The sequence below is a fragment of the Aspergillus pseudodeflectus genome, assembly GCF_044049435.1.
Source record: "Aspergillus pseudodeflectus strain CBS 756.74 chromosome Unknown BJX68scaffold_27, whole genome shotgun sequence".
In the NCBI taxonomy this organism is placed as follows: domain Eukaryota; kingdom Fungi; phylum Ascomycota; class Eurotiomycetes; order Eurotiales; family Aspergillaceae; genus Aspergillus; species Aspergillus pseudodeflectus.
Genome location: NW_027263803.1, coordinates 384,822 through 404,535, shown reverse-complemented (window position 1 = coordinate 404,535; position 19,714 = coordinate 384,822). Strand labels below are relative to the sequence as shown.

At 51.8% G+C, this 19,714-nt stretch overlaps 9 protein-coding genes across 9 annotated transcripts; 6 read left to right on the top strand and 3 right to left on the bottom strand.

The window, feature by feature from the left end:
• Nucleotides 1-204: 204 nt before the first annotated feature.
• BJX68DRAFT_108097 (guanosine diphosphatase) lies at nucleotides 205-2,503 on the bottom strand. Its single transcript, XM_071035867.1, has 3 exons — nucleotides 2,058-2,503; nucleotides 643-2,002; nucleotides 205-589 (listed from the first exon to the last, which is right to left on the bottom strand). Exons 1-3 carry the CDS (start codon nucleotides 2,302-2,304, stop codon nucleotides 532-534), a joined length of 1,665 nt encoding a protein of 554 aa, XP_070898081.1. The 5' UTR covers nucleotides 2,305-2,503; the 3' UTR covers nucleotides 205-531.
• Nucleotides 2,504-2,631: 128 nt separating this feature from the next.
• BJX68DRAFT_239321 (putative translation initiation factor IF3) lies at nucleotides 2,632-3,740 on the top strand. Its single transcript, XM_071040508.1, has one exon. It carries the CDS (start codon nucleotides 2,756-2,758, stop codon nucleotides 3,473-3,475), a length of 720 nt encoding a protein of 239 aa, XP_070898080.1. The 5' UTR covers nucleotides 2,632-2,755; the 3' UTR covers nucleotides 3,476-3,740.
• Nucleotides 3,741-5,673, top strand: BJX68DRAFT_239320 (translation elongation factor Tu). The gene is made up of 5 exons (XM_071040507.1): nucleotides 3,741-4,058; nucleotides 4,113-4,141; nucleotides 4,210-4,472; nucleotides 4,527-5,206; nucleotides 5,269-5,673. The coding sequence occupies exons 1-5, from the start codon at nucleotides 3,893-3,895 to the stop codon at nucleotides 5,451-5,453; spliced, it is 1,323 nt and encodes a 440-aa protein (XP_070898079.1). The 5' UTR covers nucleotides 3,741-3,892; the 3' UTR covers nucleotides 5,454-5,673.
• Nucleotides 5,674-5,867: 194 nt separating this feature from the next.
• sey1 (dynamin-like GTPase SEY1) lies at nucleotides 5,868-9,078 on the top strand. Its single transcript, XM_071040506.1, has 4 exons — nucleotides 5,868-6,292; nucleotides 6,402-6,839; nucleotides 6,893-8,637; nucleotides 8,700-9,078. The coding sequence occupies exons 1-4, from the start codon at nucleotides 6,192-6,194 to the stop codon at nucleotides 8,990-8,992; spliced, it is 2,577 nt and encodes an 858-aa protein (XP_070898078.1). The 5' UTR covers nucleotides 5,868-6,191; the 3' UTR covers nucleotides 8,993-9,078.
• Nucleotides 9,079-9,299: 221 nt separating this feature from the next.
• BJX68DRAFT_276438 (uncharacterized protein) lies at nucleotides 9,300-11,832 on the top strand (the record flags this gene model as incomplete). Its single annotated transcript, XM_071048095.1, has 4 exons — nucleotides 9,300-9,504; nucleotides 9,570-10,325; nucleotides 10,733-10,854; nucleotides 10,918-11,832. The coding sequence occupies 4 exons, from the start codon at nucleotides 9,300-9,302 to the stop codon at nucleotides 11,830-11,832; spliced, it is 1,998 nt and encodes a 665-aa protein (XP_070898077.1).
• Nucleotides 11,833-12,048: 216 nt separating this feature from the next.
• Nucleotides 12,049-13,391, top strand: BJX68DRAFT_239311 (GNAT family N-acetyltransferase). Its single transcript, XM_071040505.1, has 4 exons — nucleotides 12,049-12,252; nucleotides 12,306-12,492; nucleotides 12,591-13,148; nucleotides 13,199-13,391. The coding sequence occupies exons 2-4, from the start codon at nucleotides 12,379-12,381 to the stop codon at nucleotides 13,238-13,240; spliced, it is 714 nt and encodes a 237-aa protein (XP_070898076.1). The 5' UTR covers nucleotides 12,049-12,252; nucleotides 12,306-12,378; the 3' UTR covers nucleotides 13,241-13,391.
• On the bottom strand, nucleotides 13,026-14,818 carry BJX68DRAFT_108005 (cytochrome P450). The gene is made up of 2 exons (XM_071035866.1): nucleotides 13,440-14,818; nucleotides 13,026-13,389 (listed from the first exon to the last, which is right to left on the bottom strand). The coding sequence occupies exons 1-2, from the start codon at nucleotides 14,782-14,784 to the stop codon at nucleotides 13,244-13,246; spliced, it is 1,491 nt and encodes a 496-aa protein (XP_070898075.1). The 5' UTR covers nucleotides 14,785-14,818; the 3' UTR covers nucleotides 13,026-13,243.
• A 113-nt stretch (nucleotides 14,819-14,931) lies between these two features.
• On the top strand, nucleotides 14,932-15,782 carry BJX68DRAFT_239309 (EthD domain-containing protein). The gene is made up of 3 exons (XM_071040504.1): nucleotides 14,932-15,394; nucleotides 15,459-15,649; nucleotides 15,700-15,782. Exons 1-3 carry the CDS (start codon nucleotides 15,251-15,253, stop codon nucleotides 15,767-15,769), a joined length of 405 nt encoding a protein of 134 aa, XP_070898074.1. The 5' UTR covers nucleotides 14,932-15,250; the 3' UTR covers nucleotides 15,770-15,782.
• A 289-nt stretch (nucleotides 15,783-16,071) lies between these two features.
• BJX68DRAFT_276436 (arrestin C-terminal domain-containing protein) lies at nucleotides 16,072-19,360 on the bottom strand. Its single transcript, XM_071048094.1, has 3 exons — nucleotides 17,936-19,360; nucleotides 16,806-17,866; nucleotides 16,072-16,754 (listed from the first exon to the last, which is right to left on the bottom strand). Exons 1-3 carry the CDS (start codon nucleotides 18,651-18,653, stop codon nucleotides 16,098-16,100), a joined length of 2,436 nt encoding a protein of 811 aa, XP_070898073.1. The 5' UTR covers nucleotides 18,654-19,360; the 3' UTR covers nucleotides 16,072-16,097.
• Between the last annotated feature and the right edge of the window lie 354 nt (nucleotides 19,361-19,714).

The window sequence follows — 19,714 nt, the reverse complement described above, 5'->3', positions numbered from 1 at the left end:
GAAAGCAGGGCGAGCCACAAGAAACAAACGTCCTCGATCGCTTGATGAAGAAGGAAAAAACGTCTTCGTCCGGCAAACCATCAATTCAGGAAATCAACGAGTAGACGGTCATCTTTTGCATATCTTCGGCGTTGTTCAAAGACCTGGCAGTGTCTTGGATTCTATATTTGTGCTGTGTTCTTGGAGTTGACACTTTATTGACTTAGGGTTGGATCGACGATCGGTAATTCTAGAGATCATGACAGGCGTTCAAAAACTGCGCTGGACATTGGAAAAGAGTGTTTTTTTTTTTCTCTTTTTGCTGAGACCACGGCTGTGCTTCGTTTACCAATAATGCATTATTCTATATACCACCAATAGCCAAAACTCGCCTGAACCCTACAATATGAAGCCAGGCAAACTTGAATTTGAATGAAGACAAAAGAAGCGACTGCTAACGGTCTAGCCAGTTAGCATGCGAAGAAGAAAGCGTATGCACCCATCTATTTATGATTAAAAATGTATCGCAGGTCATTGCCGTGTCACCGTAATCTATGAAATCTCCTTCACTCGGCATGTCCAGCCGGATTCCTGGCTCAAGAGAGGAAGACTATAGAGATCAGTTAGTACTGAATGATCGGAAAAGACAATAATAATGCTTACCTGGCGCCAAGACACCATCCAACTTCGTTGTTCTTGATCTTCTTCGCGACCTTGACCTCACGCGACAGGGGCATCTCGTAACCAGTGTGGAGCAGGCTAAGCATAAAGTTCAAATCGAGACACCACTCTGGTCGGTCACGCAGTTCGGTCAGGGCGTTTTCCACCCCTTCAAACACGCCCCAAGCAGGCTCTCCGGCGCAGACAGTGCTTGTGAGATCATGCATCTCGTCAATCGTGAAAGAGTCTGGCATACCCAATTCCTTGGTGCGTTCGTAAAAGTAGGAGAAGATGTAGACATCCTCCCTGGCGAAGGTCTTGGCGAGCGATGGCTGGTGGACACCGTTGAAAGAGCACGGCGCCAAAGCGCACTCAGCCTCCTTCTTGAGGATCTTCTCGGTCAAACCGCGGCACTGAGCAGCTGCTGATGGGGATCCCTCCTTTGGACCGACCATGGTCACCGTGACCGCGGGAGCGAGGACATGATGCGCCTGCTCACCCTCATATTTCAACTTCACTTCACGTTCCATACCAGGAGCGATACAAGGGTTGACAATAGGCTGCTTCAACCATGCCAGATCATTCGGGTTTGCTGCCAGCTTGGTCTCGATGAGGGATTTATGCACGGTTTCCCGTGCGGCCATCAGGCCATATCCGAGATGCGAATGCTGGTATAGCTCGAAATGCCGGCCACCAAATTGGAGGTCGTACTTGTGGTCACCCTCGGCCAAGTGCTCGGGCATGCCGCCAGACGGGCTCTTCTCAAAGGTGGGCTCGAAAACAATCTGAGTAGAACCTCCACCAAGATCAAAAACAGCAGCGGTCGGAGTCTCATCTGGCCCACCGATCTTTCCAAGAAGGTAATTCGTAGTGATCCAAGCATAAACGCCCTCGTCAGAGCCATCCATAATCTCAACACCACCCTTTTCCCGGGAGACGACGGGGAAAGGATAAACGGTCTCTAGCCGAGACCTCACTGCCTCCAAGGTATTCCGACTCATTTCAGCACCAAGCATTCGCAGCCCAGCCGTAGCTTTGACGGCGACCGGGGAGCAAGATCTGTACTCGGCAGGAACTGCTTCCAGCGCGGCCTCCATAAGAGGATCGAGACTTTTTGCTGCTCCCTCGGCATCTGCTTTGTAAGAGCTGAGTCCGGAGCCGCCCTCTCTAGGCTCAGTCTGAACAAAGGTCTCGTGCTCGAGTTCGGGGGTAGATCCGCAGTTGTTGAACTTGTAGACGTGAATCCGTGAGCCTTGACTTCCGGCATCAATCATAAGGGCATATTGGATGAGAGGCTTGGAGGAATCGTGAGGCTTTGAGCATTTTTCCGTCAGGGGAGCAGCGCCGCTAGGAGCCTGAGATCCTGGAAGTCAATGAGGTTAGCAGACCATCCCAAGACTCTTGCCGGTGCGACCTACCAGGGCCATAGCTGAGTGCTGGACTGCGCGAGGGAGTGAGCCAGAGCAGCATGAGCAAGACGGCGCTGACAATGGCGCCCGTCTTGAGGTACCGCGACCTCTGGCTTTGATTCATGGTGACCATTGATGGTTTATCTGCAAATGCAATCGGTAGGTGCAAGGACGAATCCGTGGTATCAGTGACCCGTGAGATGGAACGTCTACTAGCTCTGGGGCCTGGCTGGGAGTTTTCAACTCCAGTCGACATGCGAGCAAGAAGAAGTGAGAAATGTTCTAGTCACGTCCCAGGAGACGACTAACGCCCAAGGAACTGTGAAGAAAAAAAAACAAGATCAACGACCGTAGAGAAACGAACTCATAGAGTCTGAGGTGTCGGGACCATTCCAGAAGGAAATTGGACTGGGAAGAACAATAACGAAATAGAAGGGTGGTCCAAGAGAGTGGAAAGGATAAGAAAGTTGTCCCAAGACTTTCAAGGGAAAAGGGATCAGATCCGCTGTGGCGTCGATCTCGGAGCCTGGAACTGTGGCTGCCAGGTCGGGGTCCAACCGCATGCATTCAAATTCTCCTCGCAGCTACCCGGACTTTCTTCCACCACTTGACTGAAGTTGGTGGCCCAGATATTTACGCCAATCTTCAAGCTGAACATCCAGCTGTCCTCTTTCTACCCACGTACTACCCCTTATTGCCTTCCAACTATGAAGCATATTCGCGGCCTTGTCTCTGCGACACAAGCTCTTCGCCAGATATTCCTCGTCCCGCAAACGATTCCGCGCGCCCAGTTTACTTCCTCTGTCCATAGGCACATACCCTTACAACTACGCCCTTTTCACTCGTCACGGCCCTGTGCCCGTTGGCGTGGGCCTGGGTCCTCCGATACGCCCAAGATAGCCAACAAAGCCGAACAACCTAAGGACGAAGCTATCAAAGCACATTATGTCCGAATCGTAGAGGAGGACGGCCGGCTGGGTCCACCAGAGATGCTTTCAAGAGTCCTACGCTCGATTGAGCGGCCAGCGAACTTTGTCCTCCAAGTATCGCCCGTCTCTCCCACGAACGAGCCGCCTGTTTGCAAAATCGTCAACCGCGCTGCTCTTCGGGAGAGTGAGCGTGCATACGCAAAAGCAGCTCGTGCTGCCAAGGTCTCTGTGAAACAAATGGAGCTGAATTGGGCCATTGATAACAACGACCTGACTCATCGCTTAAAGCAAATAACGAGCTTTCTCGAAAAAGGTTGCAAGGTTGAGATCATTCTCTTGAGAAAAAAGGGTAAGCGGCCTCCGACGGTTGAGGAAGTCAAGAGTGTGATGGACAAGGTATTACAGACCATCAAGGATGCCGATGCTGTGCAGACCAAGGCTATGGAAGGAGAGCCGGGCAGGCGACTCATGCTTACTGTAAAGAAACGTGAGACATGAAAGAGGTCATTTTCATTGATTGTAGTATAGAGGTGTTGGGCAAGTTTGGGTGTGTAGGTATATCTGGCTCCTAGAGCCAGGGATCATGTATAATATGAAATCAGCTTCCACTAAGAGATTACAGGCTACGCGGAGATGGCCTGTCGTACAGATAAATGCGCTCGAGCATTTATCTAGATGAATGACAGTAGGCATGCGACGAAGCTGTCTTAGCAATCCGAAATCTGGATGCTCCAAGCGTTGTCTAGCCACGGGCGGCCGAAGGGCTCCCGGCCAGGAACATCCGCCATGAATGACTAAGCACGTCCCCTAAATTTTTCAGCAAAGCTCAACCTGTCGTCCGCCTCTCCTTTCTGCTATCCATCGCGTGTCCTAGTCTTCTTTTCTGTTTGTCTTTATCATTGCGAGGCATTCATCATGTCGGGAATTTCTAGAACCGCCAACCTTCTTTTCCGCACGACCAGGACGGCTCTCCTGCGTCCTCGCGCCGTTAACCCCGTCCACTATGCGCTCTCCAAGGACAGGCAGACTGCCCGCGGGATGGCCACTGTTTTCGAGCGCACCAAGCCTCACGTGAACATTGGTATGCTTTTCTTGACTCCATTAACCTGGTGTTTATTCTAATAATGCTGTGAAGGTACCATTGGACACGTCGATCACGGCAAGGTGAGACCCGCATCTTCGTCAACTTTCATCCAAAGTACTGCTTTGATAACTAATGCCTTTTCTCTCAGACCACATTGACCGCTGCCATCACCAAGCACCAGGCTTCCAAGGGCCTTGCTACCTTCCTCGAGTATGGTGCCATTGATAAGGCCCCTGAGGAGCGCAAGCGTGGTATCACCATCTCAACCGCACACATCGAGTTCTCCACGGACAACAGACATTACGCTCACGTCGACTGCCCCGGTCACGCTGATTACATTAAGAACATGATTACTGGAGCTGCCAGCATGGATGGTGCCATTGTAGTCGTTGCTGCCTCCGATGGTCAGATGTAGGCTACCCCGGATTCTCGACTTCACCAGGAAGAAGGCTAATTTTACAACAGGCCTCAGACTCGTGAGCACTTGTTGCTTGCCCGCCAGGTCGGTGTCCAGAGACTTGTAGTGTTCGTCAACAAGGTTGATGCCGTTGATGACCCTGAGATGTTGGAGCTCGTTGAGCTGGAAATGCGCGAGCTTCTTGGAACCTACGGTTTCGAGGGCGAGGAGACCCCCATCATCTTCGGTTCCGCTCTGTGCGCTCTCGAGGACCGCCGCCCCGACATCGGTGCCGAGCGTATCGATCAGCTGCTCGAAGCCGTCGATACCTGGATCCCTACCCCCGAGCGTGACCTGGACAAGCCCTTCCTGATGTCCATTGAAGAAGTGTTCTCTATTGCCGGCCGTGGTACCGTTGCCTCTGGCCGTGTCGAGCGTGGTATCCTCAAGAAGGATAGCGAAGTCGAGATCCTCGGTGGTGGTGGCGCTCCCATCAAGACCAAGGTCACTGACATTGAAACCTTCAAGAAGCACTGTGATGAGTCTCGCGCCGGTGACAGCTCAGGTCTCCTGCTCCGTGGTATTCGCCGTGAGGATGTCAAGCGTGGTATGGTTGTTGCCGCTCCTGGCACTGCCAAGGCCAACAAGAAGTTCATGGTTTCCATGTACGTTTTGACCGAGGCTGAGGGTGGTCGCCGCAACGGTTTCGGTGTCAACTACCGTCCCCAATGCTACATTCGCACTGCTGGTAAGTTCCACCATATTGTTTGTCGTGGAAGACTTTAGGGTCATTTCTAACACGTACTATAGACGAGGCTTGCGATCTTACTTTCCCCGACGGTGACAACTCCCGCCGTGTCATGCCCGGTGACAACGTGGAGATGATCCTTTCCCTCCTCAACCCTGTCGCTGCTGAGGCTGGTGAGCGTTTCAACATCCGTGAAGGTGGCCGCACCGTTGCCACTGGTTTGATCACCCGTGTCGTCGAGGCCTAGATGGCTGCTGTGTACTAAATGAAAAGTCTCTTTCTGGGTCTTATAGCTTGCCGTGCAGGGGACCGCGAGGAGATTCAGAACGTCGTTTTATTGGCACTGGGGTCGCTCTGGAGTTTTTGAGCTGTATTTCATATATGTATTTTATTCACCATGTAGAATGTTTTTATCTTCTCCTCTCTTGCCATTTATATACGAATTGAATGAATCTAACAAGTCCCGAGGCCGCAATAAAACTACAAATGATGTACTCTGTTGCCCAGTGCTCGTAGCATGTGCCCATGAACATAACATCTGATCAACTACGCTAGACCTGAACAGGTATATTTCTGCCTCGAAACTCAGGCAACGATGACGCCCAGGATGCCTCCTGCCCACTCCTGGAGGCTGGGGACGAGACCAACTTGGCCTTCCAATCAACCTCGGGCGCACCACGAGGTCGTTGAGCTCGATTTGTGCGTGGCTGCAAGAGTCTTGTGATTGACACCATTCTCCGTGACCCTTTCTTACTTCATCGAAGTTCAGTTCCCCATCCCCTGCATCCAATTTCTCCTGCATTATTATTCCCCTGCCTCCTTACTACCATCCCAGCCTACTCCGCATACTCGCCCTCACGCAACGTTCCAGCCGCACTTTCGTCGCTTCTCACATGGGAATATTCCAGCACTAATCGCCGCATTTTGATTCTCGCGACATCCGATTTTTTTTGGCTTTGGGTGAATCCCAACAGCGTTCCTCAACATGGCGACCAATGGCCACTTTGCCCCCATTGGCAGCGATAGCAGCGATAAGACGACTTATGAGCATGGTGTTCAAGTTATAGACGAGAATAAAGATTTCAAGTAGGTTCCCTGCTGCTGAGAGTTCGTTTGTGCTTGTAGCTCAATGTGACGTCGGACCGCATCCTTGTGTGGCAATGGGGTAGTGGCTTCAGAACTAACAATGCTATAGTACAAACTTGTCCAGGTATCTAAGCTTGGAAAATGTCGCACCGGCCGGCTTCAACTACCATCTCATATCGGTCTTCGGCTCCCAGTCCACCGGAAAGTCGACCCTCCTTAATCACCTCTTCGGCACCCACTTCTCCGTCATGGCCGAGGCCGAGAGACGTCAGACCACCAAGGGTATCTGGCTGTCCAAAAACAAGAATGGAGATGGAAAGTCCATGGCCGACAACATCTTGGTAATGGATGTGGAGGGTACTGATGGTCGCGAGAGAGGAGAAGACCAGGACTTTGAGCGCAAGAGCGCTCTCTTCGCGCTCGCTACCAGTGAGGTCCTGATTGTCAACATTTGGGAGCACCAAGTTGGTCTGTATCAAGGCGCCAACATGGGCTTGCTCAAGACTGTCTTTGAGGTCAATCTCCAGTTGTTCCTTAAGGATAAGCAGTACGTCACCGACCACTCGAACCATAGATCAGGGCTGATTCTTTTTTTTTTAGCACCACTCACCGGTCTCTCTTGTTCTTCGTAATCCGTGATTTCGTCGGCGGCACGCCGCTCAAGGCCTTGCAAAAGACATTGATGGAAGACATGTCTCGTTTGTGGGATTCGATCTCTAAACCTTCGGGCCTGGAACGTTCGAGTGTCCATGATTACTTTGACTTTCAGTTCTATGGGCTCCCTCACAAGAGCTACCAACCCGAGAAATTTGTCGAAGAAACGAAGAAGCTCAGCTTACGTTTCCGTGAGGGACAGAAAAATGCCCAACTCGATGCGCGCAACGGCGAATTCTCCGAGGGTGGAGTATTCCTTCCAGAGTACCATCGCCGCATTCCTGCGGATGGTTTTTCGGTATATGCTGAAGGCATCTGGGATCAGATTGTCAACAACAAAGATTTGGACTTGCCAACTCAACAAGAATTACTCGCGCAGTTCCGATGTGACGAAATTCTCCGCGAGGTGATGGTCGCCTTTGACGAGGCTATTGTTCCGTTTGAAGACAAGCAGTCCCAGGCTGCTCGCCTTGGGGAACCTGAAGTTCTAGGTGGCCTGGGGCCCGTCATGCGGTCAGCGCGTGCCAAATCTATAAAGAATTTCGAAGCCGAAGCAAGCCGATATCACAAGGGTGTCTATCAGCGGAAACGGGCCGAACTTGAGAATAAGGTGGATTCTCGTCTAAAGGCTCTTCTTCGGGGCCAGCTCGAGGCTGCCCACAAGTCTGGCATCAACGAATTCAGTGAAGCCGTGACCGCCGCCGTCAAGGCGGGGCAGAAGAAAGGCACCGGATATGACTTTGCTGAAATTGTCAATGACGAGGTTAAAAAAGCGTTGGAGAAGTTTGAAGAAGTTGCTCGCACGACGGTCGTTGAAGGTACTCCCTGGAGTGATTATCAGCAAGAATTGGCCTTGTATGAGAAGGAACTTGCAGAGGTTAGTGGCCGATTACGAAGAGATGAAATGAGGCGACTGGCAACGCGTGTTGAGCGATGGGTTCAGTCTCGCTTGGGTGATTCTGTTGGCCTCGAGTTCAATGCCCTCGGCTCCGGACGTGCCGGTGGTGCTGCGCCGGAATCTGGCGAGAAGCCGTCGGAGACGAGATTCTGGGATCGGGTGTGGAATGTCTTTGTCGAGACGGTCCTTGATGCCGAGAGGAGATTTACGGACCGCGCTAGCAGCTTTGACGCCAGTTTAGAGGAGGTCGATGTTGGCCTGTGGAGACTACGGAGGAAGTCTTGGGGAGTCTTGCGTGCCAAGATCGAAGAGGAGATGGTCGAGGGCAATCTTTTACTCAAGCTAAGAGAGAACTTTGAAGACAAGTTCCGCTACGACGAGGCTGGTGTTCCTAGAATCTGGCGACCAACTGACGACATTGAGGGCCTCTACACTCGAGCCCGCGAGTCGACATTGACTCTGATCCCGCTTCTCTCAAAGTTCCGACTGGCTGAGAACTCGGCTCCTCCGCCACTGGACCGCTGGATCGGACACACTCCTAGCTCAGCTACTCCTGCAGATGAGGAAGATTTGGCACCCATCGGAGGCGTGGACGAAGAAGAAGGCAAGAGCCTGGAGGAGGAAATGACCGTTCTTGGCGATGCGAAGCGTCAAGAGCTCACTGTGCGATTCAAGAAAGCTGCGGATGGCGTGTATGTGGAAGCCAAGCGGAGCGCCATTGGAGGAATGACCCAGGTTCCCCTGTACTTTTACGGCCTCCTCCTGGCTCTGGGTTGGAACGAGATTATAGCTGGTACGGTTTCCCATTCTCTTGTTTCTGACTCCCTTTCATTGCTGACCGGCTATGCACTACAGTCCTCCGCAACCCTGCGTACTTCTTCCTACTCTTCGTGTGCGCCGTCGGGGCATACGTGACCTACCAGCTCAACTTATGGGGACCTATCATAAAGATGACGGAGGCCGCATCAAACCAGGCGCTGATTGAGGGCAAGCGGCGCTTGCGCGAGTTTCTGGAGTCCTCGGATACTGGACGACAAGCAATTGCCATGTCAGCCGGAGGCTCTTCGCGATCTGGAGACGAGCACGAGATGTCCCGACTCAACAAACAGGGAAAGTCTTCGGTGGACGATGACGTGGATGACTTGTAGTAAACGATCGATATGTAACTCTGCATGATTATCATGAGCTCTTTATTGTGACTACTTAAATATATACTTTATTCTTATAGCGCCTTTGCGCCCATCTCGACTTGGAGTATCTTCGGCGCCGCTCTGGTAGCGGACTTGCTCCGACTCCGAGACCACTGCATCATCCCCCACCTGCCGGTCTGAATTATCCGATGTATTTATCCTGAAGTGCGGGACAAGTGGGCATGTCCAGTTGCTCGCAGAACTGCCTCACAATTACCTTCTTCCAACAACACAGCGACACTCATTCAGCTCTTCCCCAGCAAACATGGCTGCTTTCGATCTCCCGAAGAAGTTCGATGACCTCCCCAACAAGCGCCAGTACTGGCCCGCGGCGCCAGGCTCAGAAGAAGAAGGCCTCGGCATGCTCCGCATACTGACCCCGGACATCATCGCCAACGCAGCGCGCACACAAATCCAGACCGGAGAGCGCGTATGTCTAAACTGGGACCTCGAGAACCTAAACCCTCCAGGTGAGCACAGCAGATAACCTGTTTCCTTCAGAACTAGAACTATAATAGCTAACCTGGCGCTTTAGGATTCAAGCGCAAGCCCTTTGAGCACAAGGTGAAATGGGTCGCCGAGGGTATCGCCTTTGACGACGAGTACCACTTTAACCCTCAGCAATCGTCTCAGTGGGACGGATTCCGACATCATAACGGGCCTGCGCCGACGAGCGAGGATTCGTCCCGTAAACTATTCTACGGCGGTACGACAGCTGAGGAGATCCAGGATCCCCAAAACTCGCGTATCGGAATCGGATTCTGGGCCAAGAAGGGAATTGCCGGGCGTGGTGTGCTAATCGACTACGTTTCATGGGCTGAAAAACGAGGTCTCCCTATCAATGCTCTAGCACAGGATCAAATCTCCCTCGACACGGTTCTGGAAATCGCCAAAGAGTCCAAGATCGAGTTCCAGCGCGGGGACATCTTCTTTCTCCGCGTCGGACTTCCACAGACATGGGCAGGTATGAACGAGACCCAGAAACAGGAGTATAGCGCGCAGGCGATGCCGAAACACGCAGGGATCGAGCAGAGCGAGCGCGTACTGCGGTTCTTCTGGGATAACCACTTTGCGGCTGTTGCGTCGGACGCAGTAAGTTTTGAGGTGTTTCCACCGCTGAACCCGGAGTTTGATCTACACCATCACTTGCTCGCGGGCTGGGGAGTGCCGATTGGGGAGATGTTCGATCTAGAGGAGTTGGCGAAGATGTGTAAGGAGCATGGACGGTGGACCTTTTTTGTGTCGAGTAGTCCGTTGAATTGCAAGAATGGAGTATCGAGTCCGCCAAACTGTATGGCCATTTTTTAGTTTTTAGTTGAATGAATCTTATCATCTGCTCCCTATATACTCCTCAACTTGTACCTGCATAAATGCATATCTTAGTAATGGACTTCACGTGAAATATGTACACTACCTCGGCATCGCGATTGTGGATTATTCCCAACAATTCAGCCAAGTCAGTGTGTCTCCAACAGCTTCACAAGCTGACTATCCGATTTCTTTTGATGATACCATAAATCTCCGCTCCTTTTCTTCGTGTATATAATTACCTTTATCCGCGTCTGGTTGCCCCAGAAAATCCCCGCAACGGCGCCATCCGTGATTATCTACCATCGGTCAATCTACCCTGAGTACATTCATTAATCTCACCGTTTCTCTTCCACTCCTTTTTCTTTCCTTTTCTACCCTATATGTTAGACATAATGGCAGCTTTAACCCTTGAAAATGCTCGTGCGGCGTTCTCAGCGCTCGCTACATGGCGAACCCTTGCGCTCGTCCTCGCAGTCCTCAACCTGAAGAACCTCCCGTTCGTATGGCACGTAAGTCACCCACCTCACCCTCATCGCTTGAACTAGGAAACCTAACCAGATATATCCATTCAGGTCCGCCTATTCCGCCACTTCCTCATCAACATCCGCTGGCGCCCAAACGCCCCCTTCTTCCCCAAGAACAAAGCCCTGACAACCGCAACCGGCAAACCAACACACCCCATCTTCGTCCCCATGTCCATAAAAACCCGCACCCCGCTCCTCGAAACAGACTACAACCTCCACAAGTCCAACAGCACCTACTTCAGTGACCTCGACGTCTCGCGCACAGCGCTCGTAACGCGCATCTACAGCCCCGGCGTCGGCCTCTTGAGCAAGGAACTCGACGCCGAATTCGCCGCCGCGGCGCGCGATGCTGGGAAACCCGTCCCGCCGCGGAAATCAATCTACATTGCGCTGGGGTCCGTGTTTTGTAGCTTCAAGCGCGAGATCAAGCCGTATGCTCTGTACGAGGTTGAGTCGCGCGTGCTGGCGTGGGACCAAAAGTGGATGTATATTTTGAGTTTCTTCCTTGCGCCGCCGGCGAAGAAAGGCGAGAAGAGGGTGCTCTATGCGACGGCTGTGAGTAAGTATGTTGTTAAGAAGGGGCGGTTGACGATTGCGCCGGAGAGGGTGTTGAGGAAGAGTGGGTTCCTGCCGGAAAGGCCTGAGGGTGCTGCTGAGCCCGCTGTTTCTGCTTCTGCTGCCGGCGTGGAATCGGAGGATGCCTCGGGGACGGGGACGCCGGCGGGCATTACGGCGACGGCGAGTGGTGTGGACGGGTCGCTTGTGCGCGAGGTGCTTAAGTTGCAGGATGGGGATATTCCCGAGGGTAGCAAGTTGAGAGCCGATAAGAGGGTCAACGAGGCTTCCTGGGATGGAGAGGAGTGGGGTTGGGAGCGGGTTGAGGCGGAGAGGGTAAGGGGAATGGGAGTCCTAGAGGGGTTCTTCGATCTTGATTCGAAGCTGTTTGAGGAGTGGGAGGCGTAATTATCATCTTCTTCTCAATATAGACGTTATAGACTACCTAGGTAATATATAATGCTTCCTACTTACTTACTCCGTATAAGATATCACATTATCACAGATAGCTAGATGTATAGACTCTGTTTAGATCAAAGGCAAAAAGTGGATAATCCCGTGATGGATCCATCCGCATGAACCTGCCCGATTCAGTTACTATTTTAGCTCTCAATCAACTCACGATTATAAGACACTGCCTCGACAGTTTCCTCCTCACATCCTACAATTAAAGACTTTGCTGATTTCGCCACCCGCATGCAAAGGACAGCCCTCCCTCTTCTCGAACAGAATTCGCCGTGAGCCTCGCTGTCGAGCATCAAGAACCGTTATCTACAATTACCCCATATACCAAGAAAGCGCAACTTTGATTTAGAGCGCAACGATAATGTACGTTGGCAGTTCCGGAGACTGATTCTCAGATTCATACTAACACCGAGTAGCTCCGTTATCTTCCACCACTACAGCTACTATCTACTCGCCACTTAGAGGATTAGAAACACGTATAAAAGCAAAATGGTTATCAAAGTATACCCTCTAACAGAAAAGGATATCCCGGGTGCAATCGAGGTAATCCAGGTTGCATTCGCGGAGGATCCATATTTCAGGTGGGTGTTCGATGAGAAGAATGTATGTCTGCCGTGCACCAACTATATCCCTTGAGAAGCAAGGAGATATACATGGAAAAGAAAACATGGAGATTATGAACAAGCTAACGAGCAACCCAGTTCAACAAAACCCGCAACTACGGCTCCCTAGAAGCGCGCTGCCTCTGGGGCATAAAAAACGCCATATTCCACGTCGCAAAGGAAGAGTCCGGTCCCTCGGGACCCGAAGGCATCCTCGGAGTCTCATGCTGGCTCCCCCCGCATCCGCCCTCTCAACCAGAATCCTGGACCTCCTGGTACGATGGGTGGGTCCTCTGGTTCCGGCAGGGGTTGAATAACCTTCGGCACGGCGGGCGCGGGGGGCTGAATGTGCGGCGATACTATATCTGGAAGGAGAGGCAGGCGGAGGCGCAGGGGGCCATTTGGGATGATGAGCGCGGGTACTATTTTTGTAATATTGTTGCGGTGAGGCCGGAGGCCCAGGGGAAGGGGGTTGGGAGGAAGTTGTTTGAGGAGGTTACGAGGAAGGCGGATGAGGAGGGGGTCAAGTGTTATTTGGAGAGTTCGAGGAATCAGCCGAATGTGGGGATTTATGAGAAGCTGGGGTTTGATATGAGGAAGGTTATGGAGTGTCGGGATAAGAGCTCTAATCGGGATGGGGAAGGGAATGTTTGTATGGTATGTACATTTTTGGAGCATGCTAAAGGGATTGCTGCTGACCTTGACAGTTATATTGCATGGTCCGTGAACCGAAGAAGAGCTCACCATGAGCTTCAGGCGTTGACATGGTGGAATTTCAGCACCAGCTTTCGTCCTTTTGGTAGCGAGATGAATTCTTCAAAGTCCTGCTCGATGCCCTCGTCATCGACAATAGATGTCGTATAGTTTGTATATACAGCCGCCATGACGAGTTTGATTTCTGCAATGATGTCAGCTCATATGATGCTAACCAAGTAACGTCAAGTATACCTTGCAAGGCAAAATTGCTCCCCAGGCACATCCTACCTCCACTTCCGAATGGCCACCACAAACGGCGCATGTCGTGCTGTTTTCCTGGGCTTGGATTGATCCAGCGCTCTGGAAGCCATTCAGCCGGGTGCGGGTACACTTCCTCAATTCGATGAAGAGTATATGCTGACGAAGCTACCGTGATACCTCCAGGAATACCCTCGTATCCATTGATCGACGTTCCACCAGGTGTATCTGGTGTGAGACGGGGCAGTGGCGATGATGCCGGGGCGTGTAGACGGAGTGTCTCGCGAACAATGGCGTCGAGTAGAGGTAGAGAGTCAATTGCAAATGGATGAGGGAGATCCGGAAGGCCACCATCAGGCGAGAATGGATACTTCAGTGAGGTTCCGAGGCTCAAGAGCTCCCGGCGAAGTTCCACCTGAAGTTCTGGACGCTGCGAAAGTTCCCACATGATATAGGTAAAGGTGATGCCAGATGTTTCATGGCCAGCAATGAGATGGTCGAGGAGCTCAGAGGCGATCGTCAGGTCGAGGGGCCTTGAATCTGGAGACTTCACCAAGGCTTCGCGAAGTGACTTGTAGACCACTGGCTCAGAGGAGTTCAGTTGGGTCTGAGGCTTTGCATTCTCAGTCTGTTGACACAGAGAGAGACACCACTTTTCCACGAAGCCGTCTGCGCGCTCGTCGAGGCTAAGATGCTTGAATTTCTCGTACTCCTCGAGCCACTTCTGCCACTCGGGCAGATTGAAGAGGTATTTCGTTCCGTTCTGCGTTCCAAACAAATACGACGAGGTAAAGTCCATCCCAACAGCCTGGAAGAGTGGAAGGACATTGACGGTCTCCCCATCTGTAGCCAATCGCTGCAGAATGGGAAACAGTCGCTGAGACAAAACTACCGCCGAGAGAATGGCAACATCGGGCGACTCCTGGAGGTACGACTTGGAGTAGACTCGACTCAACATGCGTTTCTGGCGGGCGTGGGGGCCATTATGGACCATACCAACCAGGTTGTCCGTATGGAAATTGAGAAACAGTTCGCGGTAGAGCGGATGCTTCTCAAAGGCGCCCGTGTAGATGATGCGAAGACCATGCAGGGAATTGACGCTCAGTTCATTCGGCGCAAGCCGAACGACAGGGCCGTGCTGGCGGTGCAGAGCGTGAATGGTGAGCACCTCGTTGCCAGCCTGGCGAATGCTCTGAATCCATCGGCTGGAGAGGGAGGAGGTGAAGTGTGCATTGGGGATTTTGGCGAGCGGGGAGAGGAGGAGCGGGCGGATTACATATTGGAACAGAGGGAATAAGATGCCAACTGAAATGGCTGAAATGGTCGTAAGAGATGGCATGTTTGTGGGCGAAGTTGAGATGAGGGAGCAAAGGATGGCCCGACTGCAACGTTCTAAACGCCCAGTGAGTTAGCAGCTGACTCGCGCCCATGCTAAATCTACTACTAGTAATATCCCTGCAATCCTCATAAGATGCCTGCGATTAATACGAGCTCTACATGATGGTGACTTGGTGATAACAATGCATCCATTCGCGAAGGAGCAATAAGCAATCGAAATTGATTCCAGAGATCTCCATAGATCCGAGCACGGCCATCGGATCTTCCAACCCCACCCGCTGCTTTCGTCTGACCCAAACAATCCAGCCCTCCGGATCCAGTGTACAACCACGGTCCAGAACGACCCTGTAGAAGCAATGTAGCATCCAGCATTCCAGTCTCGTTTTCTATATACCTCGCAATATTCCGATCCCACGAGGATTAGCATCCATCATTAATCTTCCCCCCACCACCCTGCTCGCAGTACAATGGCTACAGAAATCTGCATCACAATCACCGGTATTCGCAAGCCAGGACTCAACGAGTCTGATTTCCACAAATACCTCACCAACTATCATGCTCCTCTCGCTTTGCCTTTTCTTCTCAAGTATGGGATTAAGGAGTATAACCTGGTAGATACCTGACCCCCTCCCTGCGCTTACTGACAATCTACATTCATACTTATTACTTGAACAGATCGATAACTTCACCTCTTGTCGTCCATATGCTGAGGAAATGCAAATGTCGAAGAAGATTGCCGACTACGATTACGTTGTGCAGTTCGTCATGAGAGATGTCAACGACTTCAAGCGGCTGTGGGAGGACGAGGATTTTCGGGCAAGTGTCCATCCTGATCACAAAAACTTCGCGGATGAGACGAAATCAGGGTTAGCCGCCCCTTTCCTTTATTGGACAGTAGATGTGCTAACGGGAGAAGCATATCGATTGGATATAGAACACGCTTCATTGCGCCGGAGAGACATAGCTCGGGACGGCTGAAGAACTAGGATGATGTTACCATAGAAAGTGTTAATTCACGAGATAGATATATACTGCCTTGGACACGAATGAGCAGAGTTATATAAATCTGGAACCGCAATTCATAAAAGCATGCTAACGATGGTACAAAGTACCGGATATGTTCCAACAGCGCCTATTTTAAACCCACGAACCAATGTCACAAAATGTATAGACCTACACAGCGCTCAGGGAATCACAAAGGAAAAGATGGCCAGTTATCGCAAACTCCTTCGTCCCGCTGTCCGGAAATCAAGAGAATCATGACGTCGTGATTTATATCAATCATGGAGTCGTAGATATATATAGCTTCAAGTTTCAAGGTGTCGTTTGGTCGATACGCACCCACTCACGGGGAACGTCCATACTGCGGTTTACCCGCGCGCCTGGGGTCAGCGGCACGTCGACTCGTCCGGAACCTCGTTCCTCGTCTACCCGTTCCTCGTAGCAGGACAGGCGTGAGAAGTAGTCTTCGAGGACCGCATCGCGGTCATTGTTTCCAACGATAGTGGTGTACTCAGGTGGAGGTGTTATAAGTGGTGGCGGAGGAGGAACGTCGTCGAACGCAGGCGGCGCGAACGATGGGGCACGAAGGAGGTGCATCGGCCGGGGCGCCTGTGACCGTTCGCTCGTTCGTCCGTCATGTTCTGAAGCCAGATGGGCCGCTGGTGGTCGAGCCAGACCCCCGGAGCCACTTGTGAAACTCCTAGAAACGGCAGCCGGCGCTTCATCTCGATCCGAGCTTGATGGGGTACCGGAAGGATTTCGACGAAGTTGGGGTGCTCCAGCACAACCGCATTCGAATTCGGGTCCAGGTGTCGCTGGCTCCGAGTCCGGCGAGGTATATGCCGGAAGGAAGATATTCGCTTGTGTTGCTTTGCAGGAGAGAAGATGGAATGGGGAGTCGATGGAGATTTCGAAGTGTCGTCGTTTCCCAGGGTCGCGCTCATCTTGTTTGGATAGGCGAAGGACGATCTGTATGCCAGATTAGTAAACCGATTTGCATGGTAGAGTGGTAAAGCGTACCTTGATCCAGTGATTGATCTGGATATTATCGTACGTCGTATCAAAATGCAGGCGCTGGGATTCATCCCGGTTCTTCATCTCGTGACAGCTTGGAAGCTGAACGTTGAATTCCATTTCAGTTGGACCGACACCTGACTCGCTGCTCAGGTTCCCAAGCAGGTTCGTCCGACCCCGGTCCACGATTTCTTCTCCTCTGGCAGCAGCGGCGCGTCGATCCCATTCGATGCCGCCGCCAGCCATAACTCGCATTGAACTGCCGGGGTACGTGCTGGTGCTGAGCTGGTCGGCTCGCTTTTCGAACAACAACACCTTCTTTGCAGGCTGGAATCGATGCACGCTCTTGTCTGCAGTCCAATGTTGTATATTTTCCGTCACGTAAACTTTGATCCGATGGCATTCCACTTTGGCCAGCGGGGTGAGTTTGAAGGCGATTGGGATTTGGGAGCCCAAGGGAAACGATTTCCCTGATATGACAATGTCATAGTGCAACTGGTCCTCCCAATTACGAGAGATGGCGATAGGCTCGACTTGTTCAAGCGAGCCTTCTGCCGGCGTGCGAATGACGGGTACTTCCAGCGTACCCAGTAGATTGGGGCGGAAAGCCCCTGCTCGTTCCACGATCGCTTCCAAATCATATTTCACAAAACCGAGCTCCGTCTTGATTGTCTCGGGTAGTGACCCGTCGATGGGGAATTCAAAGCTGTACAGATAATCGCCAACTGGAAATAGTCTGTAATTGCGCTGGGGTTGGGGCGGCCCGGGTGGGGGCGTATCACCCCTCCCGAAACTGCGCGAGTTGTTCGACTGCAATGAGAGACGCTTTAATTCTCTGGGCGTTGGGCCGGGGCTGAGCGAGGTCGCAGAACCGCTCTTAGTAAAGATTTCTCGGGTGACAGTTGTCGAGCCATCCTTTACTAGCGAGGTGACAGGTTTCGCGTGTTGGTAAAAGTGGGCTCCATAATCGTTTTGCATAAGCGCCGTGTCGCCATGGTTGAAGTAAACCACCCCGTGAGTTACCAGGTCTTTCTTATCGTGGAAATGAATCTTCTTGGGGGGGATACCTAAATTAAGCAAAGCAAGTCAATACGTGTGGTCAAACTCTAGTAACAACCAGGGTTGAGAAAACCTACCATCAGGCCAGTCGGTCTGTGCCTGCCCTCTGAAACATATTGAGATTTTCTTAATCTTCACACTTTTTGTGACTTTCAAATGCAACTGCCCTCGCAAGATAGCAGATTTCTTCGTTGTGGGATCATTCTGATCGTAGCCTTGAAGGAACAGCACCGGTTCGGTGAGCGCAATACCAACAGTGATCCCGCTCCCTGTCGCGACGGTCTTTTCATTGGGCAATTGCGGAAATGGGGCGGACTCTGGGATGCGTCCTGGTGAAGCACCTCGAGCGATTATTGAGGAATTCGAGGAAGAATGAGAGCGCATTCTGCCCGGCTGGAAAGAGGTGGCGGCAAGCATGTTTGCATCGTCTGGGGAACCGATAATCTCAGAGAGCGGGCGATGACGACGTTGGCGAGCCATTGGGCGATCCTGAAGCGATGGCGCCGGAGATTGGGCGGTCCCAAAGCGGAGAAGGCGCTTTGCGTTTTCCCGGGGACCCGCCAGCTTTCTGAAAATAGACCCGCGACGACTCAGGCCAGCCTGCTTGGGAAATTGTTGGGTTGCAAAGTTGGTGTCCGTAGTCGCCGTTGAGCCTGAGCGACGATGTATTCTGGAACTCAGAAGACTGGACAGGAGAGGGACGGGTTCAGGCGGATCGTGGACGAGTTGGCCGGGGACTAGATTTGTGGCGGTGACTGATCCTGGTAGATCCTGAGGCACATAAGCAGCTGTCATCGTGGAGAAAAACAACCCAGTGTCATAATTTGTGAGATGTGGATGACGAGAATAAGCTGAATTGCAGATCCTTCAGGAACAGAGGGTGATAGATGTGTTGAGAGTGAGGTTGGACGAGACTCGCAAAGGCGGGATTGTAGATAGTATGAGAAAGAGCAGCGGAGGACAAACAAAAGGAAAGGAAGGAGAAGGAGAAAAGGGGACGCAAGGATGAGCCCGTGCGAGAAAAATAGAAGCATAATAAAGAAGAGAGACAAGACATCACAAAAACAAAGACAGGGCGAGACAGATGACTTGCACTTACCAGGCCTGGAGAATGGAGATATGATGGATGGATGCCTCTGCAGCAGAAAATGAGCGATTTGCGGTGCAGCGGGCCAGCGGCTTCAACAACAGTTGAGATTATAGTTTCTGCATTATTGGGTAGCTCTATTGGTTTTGGTACAAGTCTTACGCACGATCCCAAGGTGCACCTGAGTCGTGCGACCAGTTGAACAACGTCTTCTGCCACGTCTTTTTCTTTGCTTTTCGCTTCCTCTATTGCATCCTTCCGTACTGGGGAGGATGATCGACAGCGCAAGGAGCTGCCCAGAGCACACTGCAAAGCGAGTGACGAGCAAACGAGCGAGGACGGAAGAGCACAGCCGGTCTTGGAGTTGGGAACTGGGAACCGATTATTGTTGCTGTCTGAAACGTCCTGAGAGACTAGACTCTTGATGTATGGCAAAGGGCAAAGAAAGTGGATGACAACACCAAGAGTGAGGCGGTGCGGGAACAATTCTTTTTTTTTTTTGGGCACGAGATGAGGAAAAGGGATCTTCGGGCTCTCATATGCGACAAGAAAAGAAACGGTTCATGAACGATGACGCGGAACGAAATTCGGTACGTCCAATTCGATCCATTAAACTGAGCCCTTTTTCCGCCTGCGATTAGACGATGCCATCCGGCGATCCGGCGGTACTACAAAACGCTTGCTTGCGCTTGACCACAGCATGACGAACATCCTCGCCCTTTAGTTAATGCTGATGTTAGTCGAATAAGAATAACTAATACATCAGTGG